The sequence below is a fragment of the Poecilia reticulata genome, linkage group LG17, assembly GCF_000633615.1.
Source record: "Poecilia reticulata strain Guanapo linkage group LG17, Guppy_female_1.0+MT, whole genome shotgun sequence".
Lineage (NCBI taxonomy): Eukaryota > Metazoa > Chordata > Actinopteri > Cyprinodontiformes > Poeciliidae > Poecilia > Poecilia reticulata.
This window is the reverse complement of record NC_024347.1, coordinates 3,870,226-3,894,868: the sequence shown is the minus strand read 5'-3', so window position 1 is coordinate 3,894,868 and position 24,643 is coordinate 3,870,226. Positions and strand designations below refer to the sequence as shown.

The 24,643-nt window shown below is 40.5% G+C and overlaps 1 protein-coding gene across 4 annotated transcripts in view; it reads left to right on the top strand.

Annotated features, from left to right (window-relative positions):
- Positions 1–19,858, top strand: part of tnk2b (tyrosine kinase, non-receptor, 2b) — a 42,942-nt gene extending 23,084 nt beyond the window's left edge. For 2 of the 4 annotated variants that reach the window (XM_017310138.1, XM_017310139.1), the window contains exons 10-18: positions 2,887–2,981; positions 3,058–3,252; positions 3,461–3,552; positions 4,305–4,427; positions 4,693–5,108; positions 6,171–7,334; positions 9,712–9,807; positions 13,420–13,550; positions 16,622–19,858. In XM_017310138.1, coding sequence (XP_017165627.1) covers positions 2,887–2,981; positions 3,058–3,252; positions 3,461–3,552; positions 4,305–4,427; positions 4,693–5,108; positions 6,171–7,334; positions 9,712–9,807; positions 13,420–13,550; positions 16,622–16,625 — 2,316 coding nt within the window. In that variant the 3' untranslated portion in view covers positions 16,626–19,858. The remainder of the gene's footprint in view (positions 1–2,886; positions 2,982–3,057; positions 3,253–3,460; positions 3,553–4,304; positions 4,428–4,692; positions 5,109–6,170; positions 7,335–9,711; positions 9,808–13,419; positions 13,551–16,621) is intronic. The other 2 variants (XM_008433141.2, XM_017310140.1) reach the window with 2 other exon arrangements.
- The last annotated feature ends 4,785 nt before the right edge of the window (positions 19,859–24,643 follow it).

Sequence of the window (24,643 nt, the reverse complement as noted above, 5' to 3'; positions counted from 1 at the left end):
TTACTGTTATGGTCTGTAAGATATATTTATTCTCAGTACTAGATGTGGTCTCAACAAACCCATGACATTTCAACAATATTATTTTACTTTTTATCTGGAAATAGTGTTTGTTTATTCTTGCCATACAGTCCTCTATATTAATTATTGCTCGAAAGGTCTTGCCATACTAGTTTATTCTTCTGTATTTACTTTAGTTTCTTAGTTTATTCTTGCATTTTGTTCTTAATTCATTTCCATTTAGTTTCATTTGATTAATATTGTCCTCTCTTGGTGTATTGCTATGTAGATTTATTTGATCATTTATTGACCATCAGTAATTTTCACTCATCACCTGCACTTAATCGTCATGTGTTTCACATCATGTGTTGATTTTTTTCACTGTTCAGCGTCGGATTCTCTGTTTTTATGCCATAATTCACATCTAGTTCGTCGCTCTGTTTTATGTCCCGCTTCTCCTGTTTCAGAGTTTTGCGCAATGTGCGCGTCTTTTTTTTTTTTTTTTTTAAACCCCTAAGGTGCAGGGCGGTCGGGAGTATCGATGGGGAAAAGGCAGACTGACATAAACCTTTTAAAACAACGGAAACAATTTCTGCATTCTGATTATTGAAATTTAAAAGTGCTGTGTTGTTCTATCACCCCCGTTTCATACCGGACCACTTACAGCACCGTGTTAACGCTATAAAATGAACGCTCTCTATCGTGGTATCACCCATGGAGGGATTTCTTTATTTAAATTGGTTCATTTTTCAGAGGGATACACAGTGAGGGTATTCTCATTTTAGCTACCAGTAGCAGGAGCGGAACTGCACCAAGAAGCTAACAGAAGCTAACAAACACTGAATAGAAGAAGAGCTGCCATCGATACAGTTGCAGCCAAGCATGGTTTAATGTTACACAATACAGTTTTACCAAGTTGCTCAAAGTCTAAACTGGCATTGTTGTGCATTTAAGGTGTAAAGTTTACCTTCGACCAAACGCCCCCCAAAGGCATCCCAGCGCCCCCCTTTTGTAAAAATGTCTGCCAGCACCCCCTGCCGTCCTCTGAACGCCCCCTGGGGGGCGGTACCGCCCACGTTGAGAACTGCTACTCTAGAGTGTTGCCTTGATTGTGTGATGCATGTTTAAGAAATCCTTTAATCTCCATGGCTAGGCCTGTCGGGATAAACAATAAATCAATTAATCGGACGATAAATTAAACCTATCGACCTCATTTTAATTATCGGCTTATCGTCTCTTCCTGCCTTTTTTTCTTTCTGTTGATGACACTGAATGAAAAAAGACTCACCTCCGGTGCTCTCCACTGACCCTCCCTTCCTCATTTCCTTAGTCTAATGTGCAGCGCACATTACACAAGTTGTCGGCCCATTTTCTAAACCTGAAAGACACATTAGCAAACAGAAATCCTAGGTATAACGGCTCGATCGTGCCGTGTGGTGTCCAGTCACAAGGTTACAAAATAGTGGCTACAAGTCCACTTAACTAATTTTAAAACCAGGCATTAATCAATGCTTTACTAGAATCTACCTGTGATGCATGTGGMTAGAGTCAGCGTAAAGTCCTGACTGAATGAAAATCATTATAACCTATTTATGTCACGTTAACTTAGAACAACTGAAAACTTACCGGGTTCATCAACTGCGGTAGCAATTTGGCTCCAACTCCTCTCCTTGTCTTTTCTATATTCTTTGCACAAAATGTTGAACAAATATTAATGTTTCCACATATCATCTCCAATGTCCGCTGGACTTCGGGTTGAGACGTGTCAGCTGTTTGGGATTTCCCTCCATAATTTCCCCTCAGAAAGCACGGAGGAGAATCCTTTCTGATTTGCTACCTGTCACATTCAGTGTTAAACTCCCAGTCGGGGAAAACCCCTGATTTAGATCGGAGCGGCCACGACGATCTACCGTAACCCACCACACACTGCAGGATGATCTGTTACAAAATCACCAGCGACAATCTTATATCGGCCAATGTTCTAAGATTGTCATAAGCGGAAAATAGGGGCAAAAAATGGTGTAGTGTGAACTATTGCATTAGGTAGTCGAATGTGCCCGTTTTCTCTATTTAAATCTAGTGATTACTGAAGGGCAATATAGTATACAGACTTCATAATCTGCACTCTTTTTGTTGAATGCAGTATTTATTTCCACTTTGGCTTTATGTTGATTAGTTTTTATTCAAGTACATTTTTTGTTAATGGAGACTAAGAATCCATTTTATTTTTGCTTTTGCTTGTTTTGTTTATTTAGTTTATCAGTTCCAGTGTTATGTGTTCTTTTGAAAATAAAGTGTCATCTATCTATGGCAGGAAATCGCATGCATTATTATGTCATTTCCATTAAATCAGTGTCAAAAGGTCTTGAAACAATATTATCGTTTATCGCAATAATTTTTTAGACAATTAATTGCTCAGCAAAATTTGTTATCATGACAGGCCTATCCATGGCAACCACTCAGCTGTGCCAAACTCCTGGGTGGATGAAGCTCCTCCACTTAGCTACATTTTCCAGACTTCTTAGCTTCTGACTCAAAGAGCAGCCCTCCCCCATTCAGCTCCTAGCCATCAGGAATTGGCAAACAACTGGTGGAACTGTCCATCTGCTGACCTAATTATACAAGTTACTTCTCAGTGAAATGCTGGTGTAAAATGTTGTTAAAGGGTTAATAGAGGAGCCATGTTGTGATGACTTCCTGAAGGTGAAGTTTCAGAAAGAGCAGGAGTTTTTAAAGCAACGGAGTCTCAATTTCAAGATGTAATTTTTTTTTTTTACAACAGCTGAACATAAAGTTACTTTATGTAACTTTATAAAATGAAACTATGTGCCTGGAAAAACACACAACACCGCCCTTTTAAGTGCCTTTATGTGTGCGTCTCTCTTTCAGACCATGCCTACCGACATGTGCGCTCTGCAGGACTTCGATGAGCTCGACAAACTTCACATCAAAGTCAACGACGTCATCACCATCATAGAGGGGAGGTGGGTGACGGTGACTCGGACTGCGAGGGTCGGGGAGCGTTTGGTCGCGGTTCACTGACTCGCTCACACGTTTCAGGGCGGAGAATTACTGGTGGCGAGGGCAAAACAAGCGAACCCTGAAGGTGGGGCAGTTCCCCAGGAACGTGGTAACGTCTGTCGCAGGGCTGTCGGCTCACGACATCAGCAGGCCTCTGAAGAACAGCTTCATCCACACGGGTCACGGAGACACCAACCCGCACCGCTGCTGGGGCTTCCCAGACAGGATCGACGAGTAAGAAGCAGCTTTCAGCTGAAATAAGTTGCTTTTTGAATGTAAAACTTCTTAAAAATGTCTCATTCTGTGAGATGTTGGGAATAAAAATCTGGCTTCTATCCAGCAGAGGGCACTCCTACATTATAATATAATAATTGCTGCTGCTGATTGGAATAAAGTCAGCATGTTGACAGTGATGGTTAGTCTGTCCTTGTCTTTCTTTCAGCCTGTACCTGGGGAACCCCATGGATCCTCCTGATGTTCTGGGAGTGGACCTCAGCGCCGCTCGGCCCACACAGCTGGCGGGACGAACCAAAAGTGGGTTAAAGTCACACAAAGAGAGGTTTAACCAATCATAAAAAGTGTTAATGTATTCTACCACAAACACAACTTTGCAAAAGTATCCTTTTTCACATCTGATCACGACCACAAACCTCAGTGTATTTTTTTTGTTGTTTTTTTTTATGTGATTGAGTCGCACAAATGACATCAGAATTATGAGGTGAAAGGAAATGTTTACAAATCAAATATGAAAATTGTAGAGGGCATGTTGTTTTATACTCATTTTATTTTGTTTTCTGGCTGAACCTTGTTTTTACACGGAACAATTGGATTTGTAGTTTGATTAAATTACACTGGTGAATTCTTGTCTCTACATTGGGAACGTTTGAAAGCTGCTGGCTGCAGAATGGGACACTGAATACAACAGCAAGGCCTATTTTTCTCTTTTTTTAAAAAATAGTTTCAAAGAGCATCTATCATTTTCCTTCCACTTAACAATTATGTCCTATTTTTTGATGACCTATCACATAAAATCCTCATAATAAAATTAGGATCATGGTAGGTTCCAATAGTGATCAGATTTCACTTTAAAACCACATTTTGTAGAATTAAATTGAGATGTTTTGGCACTCCAAATATTTTTTGCTTGCTTTTTTCTGACCTAAAATTTAGAAAGAATCCTCAGTATGCTTTCTGACCTTTGCGTTTTTTTTATTTCTGTCTCTGCTGTTGCTACTTTTCCTCCCTCTCTTTTCTCTTTGCGGCTCTGTTTTTATTTATTTTTGCAGAGGAGCCTCCCCCCCGGCCTCCTCAGCCAGCAGTGTTAATCAAGAGTAAGTCTGGTTTCTCTCAGCAGCTTCTTAGCCACTGTTCCTGTCTTCTCTGTTCCCTCTTTGCTCCACTCTTCAAAGGTACATTTCACACTTTGTTTTTCTTATCTCTCCTTTGCTGTGTTTGCAGTGGTTCTGTCCCCCTAACAATTTTTCTTCCTTAAAATCATTCTTCATCTCTCTATCTGTGTCCATCATTCTTTTTGTGCTTTAACTGGAACGTTTTTCTGTTTATATCTTTTTTTTTTTTGTTTGTTTTTGGTGTCAGATGATCTCTAAGTGGTCGTCACGGTTACTTATACTGAAACATCGTCCATTAATGAGTGGAATCTGTTTTCATCTCCAGAACCGTGCTACGATCCGGTAACTGAAGACGAGGATTCCACCTCTGCAGCGCTCAGGAGATTATCTCTTAGGAAAACCGGTTCGCTCAAAGGTCTGAAGCTTAAACCTGCTGCGTGGGTCTCTGCCAACAAGCAGAGTGGCAGGCCCTCAAGTTCAGCCCACACCCCGAGCAGCAACATGTCCCTCATTGACTTCGGGGAGGATTCCTCTCCTTCCCCCGTGGTGGAAAACCAAAATCCAGTGCTGGCAAAGCTAGCGCTGCAAGTGGGCAACATCCTGGACAAGACCCCGCCTCATAGTCCGTCCAAGTGGCTGCCGCGGCCCCTGCACCCCACGCCGGTGGTAGACTGGGACGCCCGGCCATTACCGCCACCACCGGCCTACGACGATGTAGCCCAAGATGAAGATGACATGGAGGCAAGTTAAACCGGAGTAGCTTCAGTGAATCCAAGAAGCAAAGAAAGTTTGTGTAAACTTTTTAAAGGTGTTCACCAGTGGTGTGTTTCTCTACTAATAAATGTACTAGAAAAATAGAGCTGGCTAATGAAGTATGGATTTTCACTGCAGGATTTCACCAAAGGATTTCACTCTGCTTTGTTTATTTCTCGGCCGATGTAATCAGAAGAGGCACAAGAATCGGGCAGATCATTTGGTGTTTAGTGAACACAATTGCAGATCTTGCAATCGTTAAAAATTGCAGTTTTAACAAAGTTTGATAAATATTCTGGAGCTAAACTGAGTAAAATTTTTGTTGCAAGGAGTTACGGTAGAAACGATTAATCAGATTAATTATAATTAATTGGTCAACTAATTTAGTAATCAGTTTATAATTAACTGGAGTATATTGACTGAAAAAAAGACTGTTTGGTTAAATAACATACGCAGAGCAGTAATGAAACCAAAGTTGTACAGAATGTCTCTATTTGCATTTATGATTAAAATTTTTGTATGTAAAATATGTTTTAGCCAAATCACCTCGAGTCCCATAGTTCAACTTTACCCGGTTCAGAGTCACTAGAGGAGCACTACGGTTTTACGCATTTTAGGCAATAGACAGTTCATTTCCTTATTTGAAAAAGTAATCAGATTGTTTGTTTGCATCTTTTCATAATTATTTATACAATATTTGCAACGTTGTATAAGAAAGGCTTAAGAGGCTTAATAAAAAAGTCTTTAAAATATGCCATTTTAAAAAATGTAATTAATCAATTAATCAGAATAATCAATACAATAATTGAATATTAAAACGATCATTGGTTGAAGCCAAACAAGGAGTTTATCCTCACATTTGAGCCACAGTTTCACCCATAACTATTAACTGCAGTGGATGGAGAAGCTAAAGGAAATGATTATGGAAAATAGGAAAACAAATCGTCAAATCCAGGAAGACATGATGATCTATATGTAACTTTATCAGATGAAACTTTGATTTGATTGAAAATTCTGGTTGGTAACTTCCGACCTCCTTTCTTCTCAAAGGTGAGCTCCATTACCAGCTCGGAGCAGCAGCTGGACCACAATCAGACTGCTGTCCACGGCGTAGACGGAGCTCTCTCCTCAGGACAGATGACTGAAAGTGACGGCTTCATCTCAAAGGATCCAGAAAGACCGGTTCTGGAGGACAACCTTTTCCTTCCCGGCAAGCACAGCCACGCTGCCTCCCCGTCCTTCTCCCAATCCGCAGAGATTTTCCAGGAACTTCAGCAGGAGTGCATGAGGAAGCTCAACGTCCCGACAGGCGGGGTTGGTCAGTGGACCCAAATCTCAGCCTCTTGTCCTACTCAGAACGCCCAGGACGATCAGCAGCGTCTCTCCACCAATGAGGACAAACCTCAGATCCCCCCACGTGTTCCAATCCCCCCTCGCCCTATAAAACGGGGAGATTACACGTCCGCTCGCTGGTCGAGGGATCTTTCTGTTTCCCCGATGCCGTCGGACACCACATACGGCATTTCGGGCACAACCCTGGAGCGACCGCCTCAGATCCCGCCCAGAGACCCTCTGTCCCAGCCCAACTCCCGGACGCCAAGCCCTAACTGTGCGGTGGTGGGTTCCCTGCAGCAGAGGATCTGCTCCGTTAGCCCCTCAACCCACCAGGCCTCACATGCCTATAGCTCTTACCTCTCCACCTCTCCCGGCAAACCCATGCCGACCACACACAGCTTTGCTTCGGACCCCAAATACGCCTCCCCCAAAGTGATCCAAGCCCAGGGTAGGGACAACTCCAACAGAGGTCCCTGCATCCTGCCCATCGTCCGAGACGGGCAGAAAGTCAGCAACACGCACTATTACCTCCTGCCAGAGAGGCCGCCGTACCTCGACCGCTTCGAACGTTTCTTCAGAGAGGCTGAGAACCTCCCGGGCAGCAGCAGCGCCGAGGACAGGCACGCACGGCACGCCAACACGGCCACCGTGAGACCCCTGGTGGTCACCGCCCAGACAGTTCAGGGACTCGTCCAGCCGGGAGAGCTGAAGGCTAACTTCTCCTGCAATAACAACTTTGGCATGAGCGCACAGCGATCAGGGCTGAAGACATCAGTTAGTCTCCCTCGCGTGTGTTCAGATGGGCTGACAGGTCCAACAGTGAATTCTTCCTCAAGCCGGACGGAAGACGGAGGGAACTCTCTGGACAGAGTCCAAATGGTATGTTCGGATTATAAGATCCCCGTTTTACCGTTTTGTCTTTAACCAGCACATGATGCTAATATAATATTTCATTAGGCTTTTTTCTTCCAGAGCTTCTCTGTGATTGATGAGAAGCTGCTGCACTGGGAGAGTTTTTGTGCTTTTTATAGCAGACCTTGTGTCCAGATTAATGTTCCCTGTGATTAATTGTTGTAAAGCCAGGCTAAGGTGCTGACCTCAACCAGATAACCATCTGTTCTTGTTTCTCTCATCAATAGCTCTGAACACTGGCCTCTGATACCACACTAGAGAAGATATATGGTCAGTTTTAGACGCGCTAATTAAAAGTGATGAACATTGCATATTTGTTAGAGGGTTTGTTTGTCCTGTCTTTGTTAGACATTATATGGATATACTGTAAACCAGATTGTAATTATTAGGATATTATAGTATGCTATGCAAAGCGAAACTATGGTCAGTTTGCATTTAAAGTTAAAAATTAGAAGTTTTACTTTCCAGTTGTGTAACTTGTGTAATTTGCATATTTTGTTATAAGTTCATGTTTATTTGATTAAGAACCAAATAATGATTGAGATTACAATATCATGACATTGACACAAAAATATATGGTGTGATATAGCTGCATTATTTAATGTATAAAAACTGTAATTATTCCTACTGCTGTAAAAAATAATCAAACTGATTAATGGGCTGCAATGGACAATTAGTTTAGTAATCAAATATTCTACTTATTATACTGATGATTAATCGATTAATCAGATAAAGAAATGATCAAATTCAGCAGAGTTTTCTATTTAAACAGCTCATTTTATAAAATACAAATATTTCAATTCCTTATTTGTAAATTTTTTTGCTTAAAGTACAATAATATAGGATTCCTTTGTAATAAAGGATAAATGACTGCTGCAAAAGGTCCTTAAGAGATTTCTTTACAGAATTTGAACCAGGTAAAGCTAATCTCTGCCTCATGAGGAGTTCTGTATAGAGCATATTTACAGACAACAGTTATTTTTTTATCTAAATGCACAATGTATGTATTTTTTGTACAGTTTAGTCTAATTACTGCTCTGAAAATATTTTTTTCAACATTTGGCCTATTGTGAAGTCTGTACCCTCCAGTTAATGATTAATCAATGAATTAGTTGATTATGTCAGTAATCAATTAATTGGTAAACCCCTAAATTAAATTAATGCTGTCAGCAACATGGATTCATTGTGAAATTTGACATCTACTTATAAGTATCCAAATCATAATTGCCTGGCAGTAGAAATGTGTTGGTATCAAGGTAAAATTATGGATCTCCAAAGAAAAAGTTTTTATAAAAAGTAACATCTCAATGTTTGAATAATTTTAAAGGGAAACATGAAACAAAGTCCCAAAGCAACTGAAGTGCAGATTAGCACAACACTGTCTCTTTCTCAACCATTCAGTGCTGGTCAGCTAGATAGAGGGCTGCTGGATTTTTCCTTTGCTTATAATAAAATGGATTTCATAAAGAGAAAGTCATGCTGGGTAATTAGTCAGGCTATCTACTCTGATAAAGCCCACAGTTAGCTGCTTAACAGACAAACTGCAGTTTTCAGACTGTGTGAGTGTGATGGGAGGGTTCTTCTTTAGCGTATTTTAAATCTATAACCATTTAAAACTTTGATATGCTTTCATATCGGTAATTGTCCCAGACTTGCACGTCTTAATTTTTTTTTGTATTTTGTGTACAAAGAGCCACATTGATGTGTCCTCTTAGTTGATCCTGATAAATGAATAGCCATGAATTGATTGTCTTTATTCTGGAGGCAGTTGGAAACGCTGAAAGCTCTCCATTGATCTGGCAGATACAGAGATGTTTGGCCGATCACAACAGCAGTGCAGTGAGATTTTAGCACCATGCATAAAACGCACAGCAGATCAATGGGAGACACTGACATGCACTAGGTAGTTAACCAATTGATTTTTTGTTTTGTTTTTGGTGGTAATCGTGCGGAATTGCTGCAAGCTTTCTGCTCCCTGTAACACAGCACCATCAGTGTTATTTCTTTGAAGTTTGGTTTAGTTTGATTGAGCTGAAATGATTACGAGACTTCAGACTAATGTGGGTTAGTTTAGTGGGAGGTGTGGGACTTCTCCCTGATCAATGGAAACACTCAAATCTCACATCAGCGGGTGAAGCGAAAAGCAAGTCAGTTGTTGGGTTTAACATTTGTTTAAAATATTGATTGAAGTCAATACAGATGATTTCATCACCAGGAGATGTGATTATGGTGTTTATACAAAAAAAACATCTTTCTCTGAGATATTTGAGAAAAGCAGTTTGGAATTGGTGTGTGTTGTAGATTTAGATTTCACTTTTGTCAAGCTGCTGTTGTGCAATTTCAGGTGCAGGAGGCTGTTCATGGCGTAACAATAGCAGAGTGTCAAGCCGCCCTCCAGAACAACAGCTGGGATTTCCAGAAGGCTGTGCATTACCTAAAGGTGAGAGCATATGATTCACTGCATGGTACAATCCTGCATCTGTGCTGCTCTCTGTAACTGTTTAGTGATGGACTTGCACTAATCACAATATAATGGCTCACTCAGCCAAACTTAGAAATGATTATGGAAGTGATATTTTCAGTCTTTAGCTAGTAGTGCAGTTAGCACCCTGCATTGTAAAAACTTTGTGTTGTAGATCCCAGCCTTCACTCAGGTTTCTGGAATACTTGTTGTACGTCAGCTTGTTTAAGATCAGAGGTTGATATTGAAATCTCAGCAAGATGAAGCAAGTTTTTCTGAAATATGTTGATCCTTTTTGTTGTCTTCTGAAGTCTTGCTCTCTCTGGCTCTTTGCACCATTAATGAGCCAAAGACATACTAGATAATTGGAAAAATATTTAACTCAGACATCCCTAAGTCACATAGTTTGGTTTTCCCTGGTTTAAATTCTGTTTGAGCCAGCATTTTTTTTAACTAATCGGGTAGTCCAAAAATTAGTAAGAAGATTAGCCCAACACTGTATTGATTGATTGGATGGAAATATTTGTTTTAGCTGCAGATCCATCCTTGATACAACTGAAGCATACACAAAGGAAATGTTTTGTCACTTCATTTTAGAAAGTATAAAAATCTATTTAAAAAGAAACAAACTGAATTGTTTATCCTGATGTTTTCATATATTTCTAATTTCTCAGTGGATCTCCATTGAGTTGTCATAATTATTTTCCACTAGTGAATCTTGTGTCAAAAAGATTGTGAAATGTTAGTATTCAAAATAACAATCCAGTTGATTAACTGATAAAAAGTTCAAAGTAAGTTTAGGTTTTCTTTTGCTTTCATCTATTTATAAAATGGTGTTCAAGTCATTAGCCTTTTTTACTTTTCTTTGGGCTTCTGTTTTTCTTAGGTGCTGTTGCCCTCTTAATCATTTATCGATCTCTGCTTTCCCAGGGCAATATTTCCAACTTTCCTCATGTTTGTAATGAGAAAGGCAGGTCCAGACATGTCCTGTGTTATGATTGGTTCAAGGCTTGTGATTGTGTATGTGTGTGTGCGTGTGGGTGTGAGACAAAATTGTTGGTGTGTATCACCATCAGGAATAGGAGCCTTAAGGACCATCTGCTCAGAGAACAATACCGCAGCAACAATGGCAGATTTTGATGGCTTGCTAAGGAAAACCCTGGAAATAAAATAAAGTTAAAAGAATCTAAAACTTTCTTAGAAGAGCTGTCTTCCTCTGGGAAAAGATATGAGCATCAACATCATTGTGATGATGTGTTACTGTCGGTTCTCAGGAGAAGAAACAAGGACAATCTTCACCCTAAGAATGTTGAAGAACAGCTGGCAGTTATTTTCACACAAATACTGTCGATGAAAGATTTAATAGGTCTCAGCCAAGACTCGGTTTCTAGAGGAAGTGTTTGCTTCACCATAGGTCGTTTCACAGAAAACACAATGACAGTAAAAAGTAACGGTGTGTGTGCATGCGTGCGTGCGTGTGTTTGTGTCTGTATGTAAACTTTGATGGGGTTCATGGGGATCAATTGGGTTTACGGGGACCTTGTATTGTTAGGACCTAATTTTATCCCCATAAACCCACTGATCTCAACATCAAAAGGATTTATGGGGACAAAATGGGGTCTTAATGTAGTGAACCTCATTTTTAGGATTCAGGTTAGAGTTAAAGTGTGGATTAACTTGAGGTTAGGCACAAATAGTTATGGATGGATGAATGTAATGAATGGAATCCAATGAAGAGTTACTAGTTTAAAAATACAAACTAGTGTGTGTGGATTAGCGTTCATATTTTGCTTCCTCTAATTGAAATGCAGGACAAGAGACAAACTGTGTACAGAGACCCTCCTGATGGAAAAACCATGGTGGGACTGTAACAGACCTCTGCATAAATAAATGTTTGCACACCTTAATGAACTGAAGTGATGTTATGTAGAAGAGGGCAATTTTCCTCCACAGGGTTGTGAGAGATTGATCATACTTGCAGGAAATTACGACTTTAGTTTATTGCAGCGACTAAGCTTGGTTTTACATGCTGCTGAATCATTTGCTGTAGTTTTCCAGTAACTATTGACGATATTGGAACATTTTCCAATTGTGGTCGACGGGTCACTGCAATTTGGTTCAGGACTTGAGTGGATTTTTTGTAATAACCTTATCTAATAAAAAATGTAATTTGTGTTTTATATGTTCATATATAATGTCAGCTTTGTTGATCCTTGGAGAAAAATCAGAACACTGTCCCCACAGACAACCAGCTTAAAAAAAAAAGATATTTACACCAACTATAAATACTTTTTTCCTTACTGTCAGATAAAGAAAAAGATTTTTAAAACATTTTAGTCAGTCAAGATTACCAAAATAATCACTTGCAAAATTTGGAAAAGTGGATGTATTTTGAGACAAAACCTAAAACACGCTGCTTTTCTTTTGTATAATCATGAAAAAATTCATTAATATCACAACATATAATGAAGAGGACGGGTCTGTTTTATCCTTGTGTTCAATTTCCAAAAGCCTGAAGGTGTTATGTTTGTTCTTTCAGACAATTAGAATGCAACAATTAATATATACATTGCACAGTGCATTACTGTGTGTAAGTGCAAATAGCTTTTTGTGGTCTGTATGGCTAAAAATGCTCTATAAAAATTCAGTTTATTTACGATTTATCTTATATAATTAGTCTGGGAATGTTCAGCCATCACATGGATGAGGAGGAGATGGTGTTTTTTCCCCAGATATAAATGTGTTTTAATGCAAATTGTGTGCATCAACCTTGGAACAAAAGCAAACGATCTAATGAAGAGGGTATGAGAATGTAGTTATCAGTAAAACCAATCTTCTACTGACAGACTTCTTCCTCTTTGATTAGGCTTTCAGTCCACTTCAGAGTTTAGTATGACTAAATGTGAGACAGTGAAGAGGAAAAAACATTGCATGTCTTTTTACCATGTGCAGAACTTTAATGCGATAATTTTGACTAATTATTTAGATTTTAATGAGTTAAACCTTTTAGCGCAAGTAGTCGCAATTTTCTTTTATGTATTATTTTACATATAATAGTTCTGAGTGGAACCTTTGTATTTGCGTGGTTCTGGTACGCCCGTAGACCTGCCACACAAGCGACACGTACAAACGGTAATGGACGACAAAGCTGCTTCTCTAGGCCCAGTGGGGGTTCATTTTTGCTTCAGAATATTATCTGATGGGACGCTGGAAAAAATGTATGGCTGTGTATAGTTGGCTTATCAGCGAAGCAAATCAAACCTAAAATAGCATCTCAATGCTAACATGGTGCATCAGCACAGACTTCACCGACGCTAATGTCGGTGCCCACAGTCCGTCTTTCTAAGATTTTGTTTTATTTTTTTCAAAAAAGGTTCCATGATTGATCATGAGTTCCTGAAACACTTGAAAGCTGTTTGTTTATAGAAAGTTTCCTAGCTTAGTATTATTGTGGCCACTTTTACTAAGGAGAAATCAAGCGCTCCGATTTATTCTGATGCGTTTGCTTACGATAAATCTGTGAAAAAGAGACTCTGTATTTTTTGTTTTTTTGCCTAACAATGGCTTGATGTGTGATGTGCCTTTCTGCAGGTGGAGCAGTTGTTCTGCTTGGGTCTGAGGAACAGGTCCGAGTGTGTAAAGCTGCTGGAGATGTGTGACTGGAACCTGGAGGAGGCCAGCACTCAGATATTAGAAGATTATGGATCCATAACAAGACAAAGGTGCAGTTTTCAATTCACTTTTTTTTTTAACTAGACCTTTTAGGTCAAATGTTCAAAAGTGAGACTTCCTTTTTATTTAATTTATACATGAGCATCCAATCTACATACATGTATCACAGATTTAACACGCCATCTGTGATGGCAGTGCCGTTTGAATATTTATTCATTGTTTCTGGAAATTGATGTCAGTCACTTCTGACCCAGTTCTTCCTGCTGACACACCCGCCTCAGGAAAACGTACTATTGAGCTTCTCTTTGAGTATTCTAGCTGCAAGTTTTCTCTGTCTGGCACCAGCATGATGCAATGTTTCTATGACCGCTGTGCTTTGTTAATGAGGCCAAGTGTCGCATCTGGCTGCCACACTGAAAACATTCTGTCTTCTTTCTGCAAAAGAAAATGTAAAGTGTGTTTTTATATATTTTTTAGCTGTTTTAGCTGCACTGTGAGGAGTGTGTCCTTCTGAGTGTGTGTTTTTCAGGCTGCGATACAGAGTTTCAACAGATCCAGCATAAACGGGGAGAATGTGGTTGCTAATAAACTCACTCATCATTGGTCTCATTACTTTTAAACAACGGGGCCAATTACAGTGATGCATGGCGACAGGCGCGAAGCCTCCACTGCGCCGCAGAGCAGAGTAGTGCAGCACGGACTGCAGAGGCTCACAGCGCCACCGGGTTTCTGTCCACTTAACCTGCATACGACGTCTTGCAAAAGTATTTATACACCTTGAACTTTTCACATAACATCGTCACAACCACAGACGAAGTGAAGTATAACGGAAAATTTGACAAAAACTCAAACACGTCTAGAGACTAACAGTAGATTCATTTCCATTACAAAAGTGCGCAAATCTTTGTGTTTGTGTCAAGAAAAAACAATTTCACAAATGTGGTTTTTCCATTAAATGAGAAATTAAATTAAAACCACACGCCACAAGTCATAAAATTATGGCAGAAGTAAACAGTTACATGAAAAATATTCATAATTCAGCAGTGGCACTAGCGCTCATCATCTATAAGCGTTCAGAGGAGACGTTGGCATCTGACTCAGGAGTTGATGCAACAAACCCTTTGGGAGCGGCTACGAATGCGGCATTTTGGGAAAATTGTAGTTGGTGAATTTACATAAGACCATGGATTCAACACGTTCAAATGACACACAGCTTTTTATGAACTGTACATTGCTGTGAGAGATCTGTGGGTGTAAAAAACAAAACAAAAATAAATCATCTTCCTACCACTTCCTGTCGGTAGTAACATCCAGCTGTTGGTCATGAGACTCGTGTGATACGAAAAAGTGTTTCCATTGCAAATCTATTTTGATACGGCCAAAAAACCACCTCATCCTAGCGCAGACATTTATCGAAAACCTTGTTTTGGTTTCTTTATTTTATTTTTTTCAAAATTGGTATGTTTTCACCAAGCGAATTTATTTTTGTAATCTCCCTGCCAGTCAGATTCAGTTGTCCTTTACCCTTTTCATTTTTAGACGTTCAAAGTTAGAAGTTCAAGTTAAAAGTTTAAGCTTATGAACCAACTCTCCTTTAAATTTCCCTGCTACCTTTCTCCCTGACCCGTCTGCTGTGCTCCTTTTTCTTCATGATGTTGTTCGGTCATTAACGCTCTCTGAAAAAGCCTCTCAGGCCTTCGTAGAACAGCTGCTTTTCTACTGAGATGAAATTGCACAACGGTGGACGCTGCGCTAATTACTTGCCTTATGAAGACAATTGGTTGGTGATTTGGGAACGTTTTCCTTTCTCTTCATAATTATAGGTTGTTCCATCGCATAAAATTGCAATCAAATACAGAGGTTTGTGTTTTAAGGTGCCAGAATACGTCTTCAAGGCACTGATTGGTTTTTTTTTTTGCTTTAGGCGCATCGACTTAATGCAACAAAAAATAACACATCACTAAATAAACATCAGCTTAACGATGACTGGATGACTAAGCAAACCAAACCCTCCAAAGGAAAAGCTCAGCAGTGACTGACTGCTTACCGTTTAAACAAATCATCTTCATTGATGATCTGCTGTCTGCCTCTGCGCAGGCAGCAGATCTGTTTCAATCGTCAGTGAATCGGTTGGTATCGATCCAAGTAAAAAGTGAGAATCTATTGTCTATAGACGTTCATTAAAAGCCTGGAGCCCATAAAAAAAAAGCTGGATGTGTACAATGATAAATGTGAGGCCTCTGATTTCAGAGTGCACACAGTTTCCTCCTCACATCTAAACGCTTCTCCTCTCCTCTTTATATCACAGCTGTTGCAAATATCTTCAGGTAAATAAGCATTTTTTGTTTTAATACAGGCAAGTGAGTCGCATCTATATATGTGACGCTTTTAGCAAAACTTTAAACGCTCTCTTCAACTCGTTCACCTTCCAAGCACAAACTTCGATATATTTGATCAGGTCTTTATCTGTTTTTTTTTTTTATTTTTTCAGAAATAAATGTGGAGCATACATTTGTATTATCCACTGATACCCCAAAATAAAATTATTTGCCTTCAGGAGTCGCCTGAAGGTTTTGTTATCAGTACAAAGCTGTTCTATGAAGGTATCAGACGCATTTTGGAGAACAAAGAGCGTCATGAAGAAGAAGGAACACGGCCGACACCTGAGGACTAGAGCTGGAGCAACGGGGTTGGATCAAAGCACCTTTACATGTTAGAATGGTCCAGTCAAAGTCCAGACTTGAATACAAATTGAAAAACTGTGACAAGACTTGAAAATTACTATTTGGATGCTCTCCATTCAGTCTGAACTATTTTTAGAAAGCAGAATAGATTTCACTCTGTAGATACGCAAGACTGGTGGACTTTCAGATGTAATTGACGCAAAACGGGTTAATAATTAAGAAACATGTATTCTTTTATTTTCACATCACGTCTTTTTACTGTTTTGAGTTGGTCTGTCTGTTAAATTCTCAATAAGTGAGGTTTGTGGGAAAATTTGGAGCTTCGGAACTGAGAAATATCCTAGAAAACCATATAAAAGTCACAGGTGATTTGACTGGACTCTGCATTTCACCTCATAACGTCGTCAATCTAATCTTAAGCTTCTTTATATTTGCAGATGATGACCGCAGGCGGTGAGCTTTGACTGGACTCTCCTCTTCAGCCGATCGCTGTCGACTTCAGTCAAGAACAGAAGACGAGAAGCACAAACCGGCAAACTTCGATATGAACCCGTCGGTCACAATCACAGACACTGGAACGGAAAACAAAAGCGTCCGAGTCACTGTTTGACTTTTTCATGTGGATGGTTCATGTAAATTGTTGCACTTAGTTACAAAGACCTTGCATCTGACCGTCTTGGCAGGCCGGGAGGAAGGAACGGTCCCAGGCAGAAAGACGGCACTCTGAGCTAAAACGGTTTACAGAAAGGAAACAAACGACAACAAAAAAAGATGGAATAATGTTCTCACAACGCAGAGTCGGCACAAAACCCCAAACCGCAGGCATGCGTTTCGTTAAAGGTGAAGCTCATCTGCTGGCAGCTGGATCACCACTTGGTTCTGGAGAGTTATTTAGAAGAAAAGCACAATCAAGTGTTTAATCGGCTGGTGGGGAACGATTGTGGAGGAAATATTTCTGTTTCTATTTTAAAGGAGATGTTTGTTGAGAGTTATGCTGCTGAAAGCTTGAGAGTGCGAGGTGGAGGGAGGAAGTGAAGGAACATGGTTACAAATAATGGAAAAAAAAACTTTGACTTTATAGTTTGAGGAAGGAAGTGAGTCGCAGTGCAGTGCTTCGCTTCGCTCTCTGCTTATAGAAACAAATAAAACCTCTTGGAAAGTAATGAATAGATGTTGAGGAGGAAGAGAAAAAGCCAAACAAACACGAAGATGATGTTTAAAAAATACTCTACGGGGAGGAAAGAAAGTAATATAATTTTTATTTTATTTTTTTTAAAGAAAAGATTGTATACAATACATTTTATTTTGCATCTTCCCTTAAAAAAAAGCCAGTGAAAGCCACACACTGTGGAATGTTGCCGACCTCCAGGTACAGCCGGCCCTGGTTTCCTCCCCGTAAGCACTTCGCCCTGAGAGGACTCCCATGCATCAGCCGAAAACCTCAGCCTGTGCAGTTTTCCGCACGCGCCCCCGGACCGCGTTGGCAGCTAATAACGGCGGAGAGAGTGAAATTTTTTTTGCTCCATAATCATCACTTCCTGGCGGGCCTGCGATGCTTTCAGTCAGCAGCTTTACGACGCCGATCATTTCCAACTGGCAGGACAAAGTCGGACTCACTGTGGGGGGAACGTTGTGTTTTTTTTTTCACTCTGTATTATCATTGCAAAAGGAGTATTGCAGATGCACTGAATAAGTTGGAACTGCGGGGGAAAATTGTTAAAATTTAAATGGATGTTTCAGAATTTTTGAGTTGAGGTTCTTTGAAAAGGTTCCTTTATTTGGCCTCAGTTTTTGATTGGAGGATGAAGCAAACGGCGAGTCTGAGAGGGAGTGAGGCCAAAGCGGGCTTCTGCCGTTGTAAACCAACTCAGAGCGGTATATGCAAACGCTGTTTTATGGACCATAATGCTACAGTCACATTCACACAGAAGCCAGTTCTTATTTTCTTGAGGAAATGGAGGTTAGGAGACGCTGCGTTGCCAATGACCTTGCTTTGTGGAAAAAGGAGACGAACACGAGTTGTAGAGCATTTCTGGTCGGATTAGCTACCCAATAGAGAAGTAAATTGGTGCGAAAAAATCAAAACATGTACTTGAACTCTTCATATAAATCTTTGCTCTTTTACGCCGCTTCACTTTTACTTCACGTAGGAAGATTATTGATGGCGCACTGCCTCCGACCTCCATTTCTTGTAGGGGGAATCTTTTGCAAACATGACAGGGTTCATAAAACCCTCCCGTCCCAGACTAGCTGTGAGCTTCAGCCTCCTAGATTTGTTCTACATGGAGAGTTATTTACAGCTAAATCACCACTTCTAACCTTTTAAGCTGCAGTGTGTAATGAGATGGATGATCTGTGGAAGAATTGAGCTGCTGCAGCGGTGTGAAGAAATGCACATCTCAAAAACAACCAATCAGAGCCAAGGGGAGGGTCTTAGGGCTGTGTATTGCGCTTGAGAAACAACTTGCCATCCCAGGAAGACACAGCCACCTTCGTCGGTGGCTATGCTAACTAGCCACAACATTCTCCATCAGGAAGGAGCTGTAGCTTAGCAGATAGCAGGGGATGGTTGGGAGTGGAAAGGCGGATGAATGGTGTATACACATTCCTGATTGACAGTGCTAAGACCTGCCTCCTGGCTATGATTGGTTGTTTCCAGTTGGCACTGGGAGACAGCGGAGGAGCTCATTTTATTTATTTTTTTCCCTCAAATTATCGGTTTCGTATATCACAACATGGTGATGGTTTTTATTTTTTTATAAAAGTTGCACCCTGCAGCTTTATTTAGGCTGAACTGTTCAGTCTTTATGGAAAAAAAACCTTAAGTATTTTAGAGAGTTTAGATTTTTTATTTTTTTTTACAGTCATCAGCAATGGTTTCCCTACTTGTTGACACAATAAGTTTATAGAAAACTGCTTAAATTCTCTCTAAGATTAATGGCTTAGAGAGGCTAAATTATGTAATTTAGCTTTAGCAACACAGATCTTGTTTGACAAAACGGGGACAGTCTCCTGAGAGTGTAGTGGGTTTGCCAGTTCTAGTACCGGGGATGTTTCCTGTTATCAACCTTTTCTCCAATCTGAACCTCATTTTAAAAAAAATCTAAACTGTCCTTTTAAATGACTTGAAAGAAGCGGCATGTAAGGGGTCACACGGTTTGCGTTCAACCCACTCACCTGTATGATCATTGGGAAGATGGCCGACGCTCGGGTCTGTTTGACGTCTCCGATAAGCTAACCTACAGGAACATCCGACCATTTTCTGTATGGACTGGGTCTGATAAACCGACTGTTTCCAGTGTTACAGGATGATCCTGCAGAAGAGAACATCAGTGTTGTGCTGATCCTCTGGTTTGGACTCTCAGGTAACATGTTACCTGTTCATGTGCTGTTTGTCTTCACAACGAGCTGCTGTAGTTTTTGTTTTTTAGGACTGAAGTGAACCTTGTGATCCCCCCCCTCCAGTTTAGATTTTTTTGTTTCTGTTGAACCTTATTTTTCTTTAGTCTTTTCTCTTCATTCTGCTGTTTCTCTCCTCTTTGGATTCTGTGTTGATCTGAAAGACTCCTGTAAAGTTGCTCTTTATTCTTTCTCTTTTTGGCGTTGATGGAAACAAAGTTTATGCTGCCGAATATACAGATGTATTTTTTATTAAAGAAAGGAGTACTTTTTTATTTATTTGCCTTTTTGTTTTTACTTTAACTCCACACAATCCTTATAAAAGTGACATTTATTTAGTTTTAACTACATTTTTATTTCTATAAATTAGTCGGACACACTAAATACGGCTTCTTATCGCCACACTTTTGACACAAGCTGTTCTGTGTTTCTGCAGAATTATTTCACAGAAACTCATTCCACCAAAACTTACTTTGAATCCAAATCACAGTAGTTCAACACACAATAACTGAGGAAGGTTATAATAGTGGATCACAGACGAATTTGTAAGTACAATTGACCTCAAAGTAAGATAGAGGTGGAAGTTTTTATTTGACGGATCAGTTCAAGTTGATGGAGAAGTGATTATTATAAAAAGTAAGGCAGATTTCTACCCCAAAAATGTTTAAAGGAGCTTAGATGAAATTGTTCAGCATCACATACACAAAGTTTGTGGTTGAAATTTACTTACTGGAGATGCTAAAAGAGTATTGATGTAGCTGCCTCACTTAAAAATGTAAGACATTTTAACTAAATGATATCTTAGCACTGTTTAATAGTCAGCAATGACCTTAGAGAAGTGGTGCCTTTTAATCTAGGAAGGTTTTCCAGACTATTTGAAGTCAGAATCTGGATGAGGAACCAGTAAAGTTGTAAGATGGGTAAAAATCTCAAATTCACTGTAAGAGAGTATCGGCAAAGAATGGCATCTTAGGGACACAAAGTCTCCATAGCAACCATGAGATTTAGATGGCGGTTTTAGTACCGAATTAAGACTGCTGCACACCTGGTGGTTCCAAAGCCAGATCTGATACATGATGGACCGGAACCAGTAACTGAGTGGCCAGCATTAGCAAATGAGATGGAGGCTACTCACGTGTTGGCTTCGGAGAGGCAGGTGACTGATCACTGATTGGCACAGATAGGCAACTGTTATCAATGGATAGACTGGGAACTAGCATGGGTTGGCTGGTATCTACCTATGCTAACAGACACTGTTCTTTTGACGGCAATAATGTGTTAACATACAGCATTACTAGGAGCTGAAGTTCTGCCATAAATGTCAGCTGTGTGCTTTCATCAGATGAGACTAACTGTGCATTTACCGAAGCTCTGTTTAGTCCACTTCGGTCAAACTCTTTCATTTGCCCAGGAAGCCCAGATTGTTTGGGAAGGTGTGAACACGCAATCAATCTCTGCTGCTGACCAAAAACGCGAACTCTGGTCCGCCCAAAAACCTAGGTCTCGGTTCAAACTCGAAAGTGAACTCTGGTGCGGTTTGAATGCTTATATGTGAACGCCAAGTGGACTGAAGACCAATCTAAAAGCAGGAAGCGAACTAAAGCGCAGGGCATTCTGGGTAACCACAACCAAAACAAATGCCACAATCTAACGCTATCGGGAGAAATGGCTGAAGAAAAGTCTTTTAACAACTACAAAAGCGAAATCCTACAATCACTAAAATCTGACTCTTCACGTTTTTTACATTCTGTGCAGATGGGAGTTTGCACTAAGTGTCTTCTTTGTGTCATAATGTGTGATGATGAGGTGAGGAATAACGCCATTGAACCCAGGCAGAGAGATAAGATGAAGATTTATTGTAGGTCAAAACACAGGCTCAGACAGTCCGGGATCCGGCAGCACAAGTAAACGGAGTACTAAACTCACACTGGTAGCTTGGAACTGAGAAACAGGCAGCTTGAGCGGCCGCCACAGGACTTAACCAGTGCGACTGTGACGGCTTCTGGCAACTGACGTTTGACATACGAAGCTAGACGAGGATCCGACAAGAGACAAAGACAACAGGTGGACTTAAATACACAGGGAGGGTAATCAGGGAATGAGACACACCTGGGAAGCAATCAACAGGGAAGACAGGACTAAACACAGAAAACCTCAAAAATAACTACACAGAAAACACAGAACACAACACTTTGGAGGTTTTCGTGTCGTTTCCTTCAGTGGTTCTTGGTGCAGCGCCACCACAGGTGAGGAGGGGAACAGGTTTTTCAAAAGGTTTGGATCATTTGACAGTTTGAGCCGAAAGACAACAACACTACATTTGAGTGAATTTTTACTCTTCAAAACTCTCCACATACACCTTTATCTTGTTATTGACTCCATAATCAGGTGACTGGAATCGGTAAGAGAGAAACTCCTGATAAACAGGTTCTTACCTAAACTCTGCAGAGTTGCACTGCTCTGTAAGCAAGTAGGCATTTAAAGTCCCCTTAGAAAGCCCTTAATGCCTGACTGTGTGTGTTTGTGTGTTCAGATCAATTTGAATCAGTTGGGGCCACCTTTATGTTTACAATCATCGACTCTCAAACAATGTCTGGCCTTGGGAAAGAAAAAAAAACAATAACCTCTCTATAAGTGTTGCACGGTGGTGACCGCCATCGATCCGGGCGGCTCCGGCTATCTGCTGACCTTCAGGTTGTTCACGGCCGCGCCGTAAAACATTTCCGAAGAGTTTGGGGTCCAGAAGTTGGTTTAATGGGCTCTTTTGCTCACCGACTGGCTGGTTCCCAGTCCCTGGGGATTCAAAATAAACACACACACACAAAAAAAAACCCCACTGCGCCCCTGATAAAACCTGAAAACGATTCTGGAATAAAAACCAGAGCAGGAGCTGGAAACTTGCACACTCACCAACACAAATCATCTTTGATTCTCTTCCATCCCTCATCAATTCCCATCCTCCTTAACACGAACACACACACACGCACACACACACACACACTTTTTACACTGGGACACGAGGAACTCCTGCTTACTAATGAGAGATCCCATTCATCTCTCTGTTCTGTGTGTGTACGGTATCATCGTCGTGGGGCAAATTATTAATGTCTGGTCCTCCAGTTGTTTGGGGTGCTGGAGCAGCAACCTCCAGCAATCCCTGGAGAAATTACTGCAAAGAAAAAGCCGGCGAATAAACCCCGAAGAGAGACAAAGAAGAAAGAAGAGGAAGCTGCCAAAAAGAAGTGCCAAGCAACAGATAAGAGCGAACCCTTTGACATCTTGGAAAATGTGTATTTATATACGTGACAGGCTATGTCCATATACTCCCACAGTCTCTTTGCTTTGTTTTTTTTTGTTTTTGTTTGTGTTTCCTAAAATATGAAGAAAAAAAAATCTCCATAACTGTCACCCCTCTCTCTCTCTCTCTCTCTTTTTTTTTTTTTACATCTCCTTTGTTGCCGGGATTTGAAGCCGAGTGCCCACTGTGGCACCGACACAAACCCGGGGCGCGCGGAGGATAGGCGGGGCTGCGGAGCGCGGGAAGACGGAGTGGTGACAGCATGACAGAGCAAGGAGGATGCAAAGGAGTTTCATTTGAGAAGCTGGAGCAGAAAGAAGGATGGGGGGGAGTGATGAAGGTGAGGGAGGGATTGCTGCCTGGCCTGAGAGGGAAACGGGGCTGTGCCGCACTTCATGAGTCTCCCCCATCATCTCTCCTTCACTGTCTATTTCTGTCTTGGTGTTTTTACAGTGACTTAGAAATATTCACCCCCCTCTGGCGGTTCTTCACTCTTCTTCTTCTTTCTTCTTCTTCTTCAGTTGCTGTCTGCAAATAAAATGGATGATGAAGCTGCTCCTCTCTCCTGGAGGGGATTGTTGGCGATTGTCCTGCTGAGATTTAAGTTTTTCCACACATTTCTGTACAGTTTGTCACAATTGCGTAAGTGACGTTCAGTCTAATTGGAGTTTTCCGAAGGCTCTTCGGTTTTCTGTAAAGTTAAAACATGAATCCGCAGCTGGATCCCTTTAGGCCCCTTTGTGGAAAATCATTCCTGTTCGCCATGGTGAAATGTTTATGTTAAATTCCACAAAATGCAGATCCTTCACTGCAAAAACATCGAATCTTACAAAGTATTTTTGATTCTAGTGCAAATGTCTTAGTCCGCTTGAAATGAGATTAAACTAACTAATAACTTTTCAGCAACATTTAGGAGTTTAAGTCCTTAATACTGATGAAACAGTCCTAGTTTTACTGGCAGGATTATTTGTTAATAAGGGAAATAATCTGCCAGTGACAGTTTGACAAATATGAAAGAAATGAATAAACCACTGCACTGAACCCCATTGAAAACCTCTTTGTTTTTCCACCAAATATTGATTTCTAAACTCTTCCTGAGTTAAAACATTAGTATTGTTGTTTCTAAATGTACATGAACGTTTTCTCTTTGCATTATTTGAGGTCTGAAACGCTGCATCTCTTTCGTTATTTTCACCATTTTTCATTTTCTGCAAAAAAAAAACTAAATTTTTGCTTTGAATTTCAGAGACATGTTGTCAGTAGTTCATAGAATAAAAGAACAATATTTATTTTACTCAAACAAGTACATGTAAAAAGTAAAATCAGAGAAACTGATCGTTTTAAATAGTCTAGATATAAAAGCAGGTCTAACATTTCTACAGAGTATCCTGTTAACACCGACAAAGTTTCTATAGGAACAACTGAATTGTGTCAGCAATTAAAGGCCCGAGCCCGTTGCCCTCGTACTTCACTGTCCGACTTATTGTTAAACTTTGTTTACTCTTTCCTTTTATTGGTTTCTCAACAATCTGTAAAAGTCCGGCAGCCTCTGTTCAGACCTCGGATCAATAACAGCAGAGAGAGGACATGCTCTTGCCCACTTATAGGAGTCCGCTTGGGTGGGTGAGTAAGTGAGAGAACAGGAAGGTGGGCTGCGTTTTGTCATTGAGGGAGCAAACGCGTTAATGAACTTCCAGAGAGAAAACATCAATTAATCATTGTGCTTATGGCTGGAGGTAGCCTTTGGTTTAATGTCCCCGTG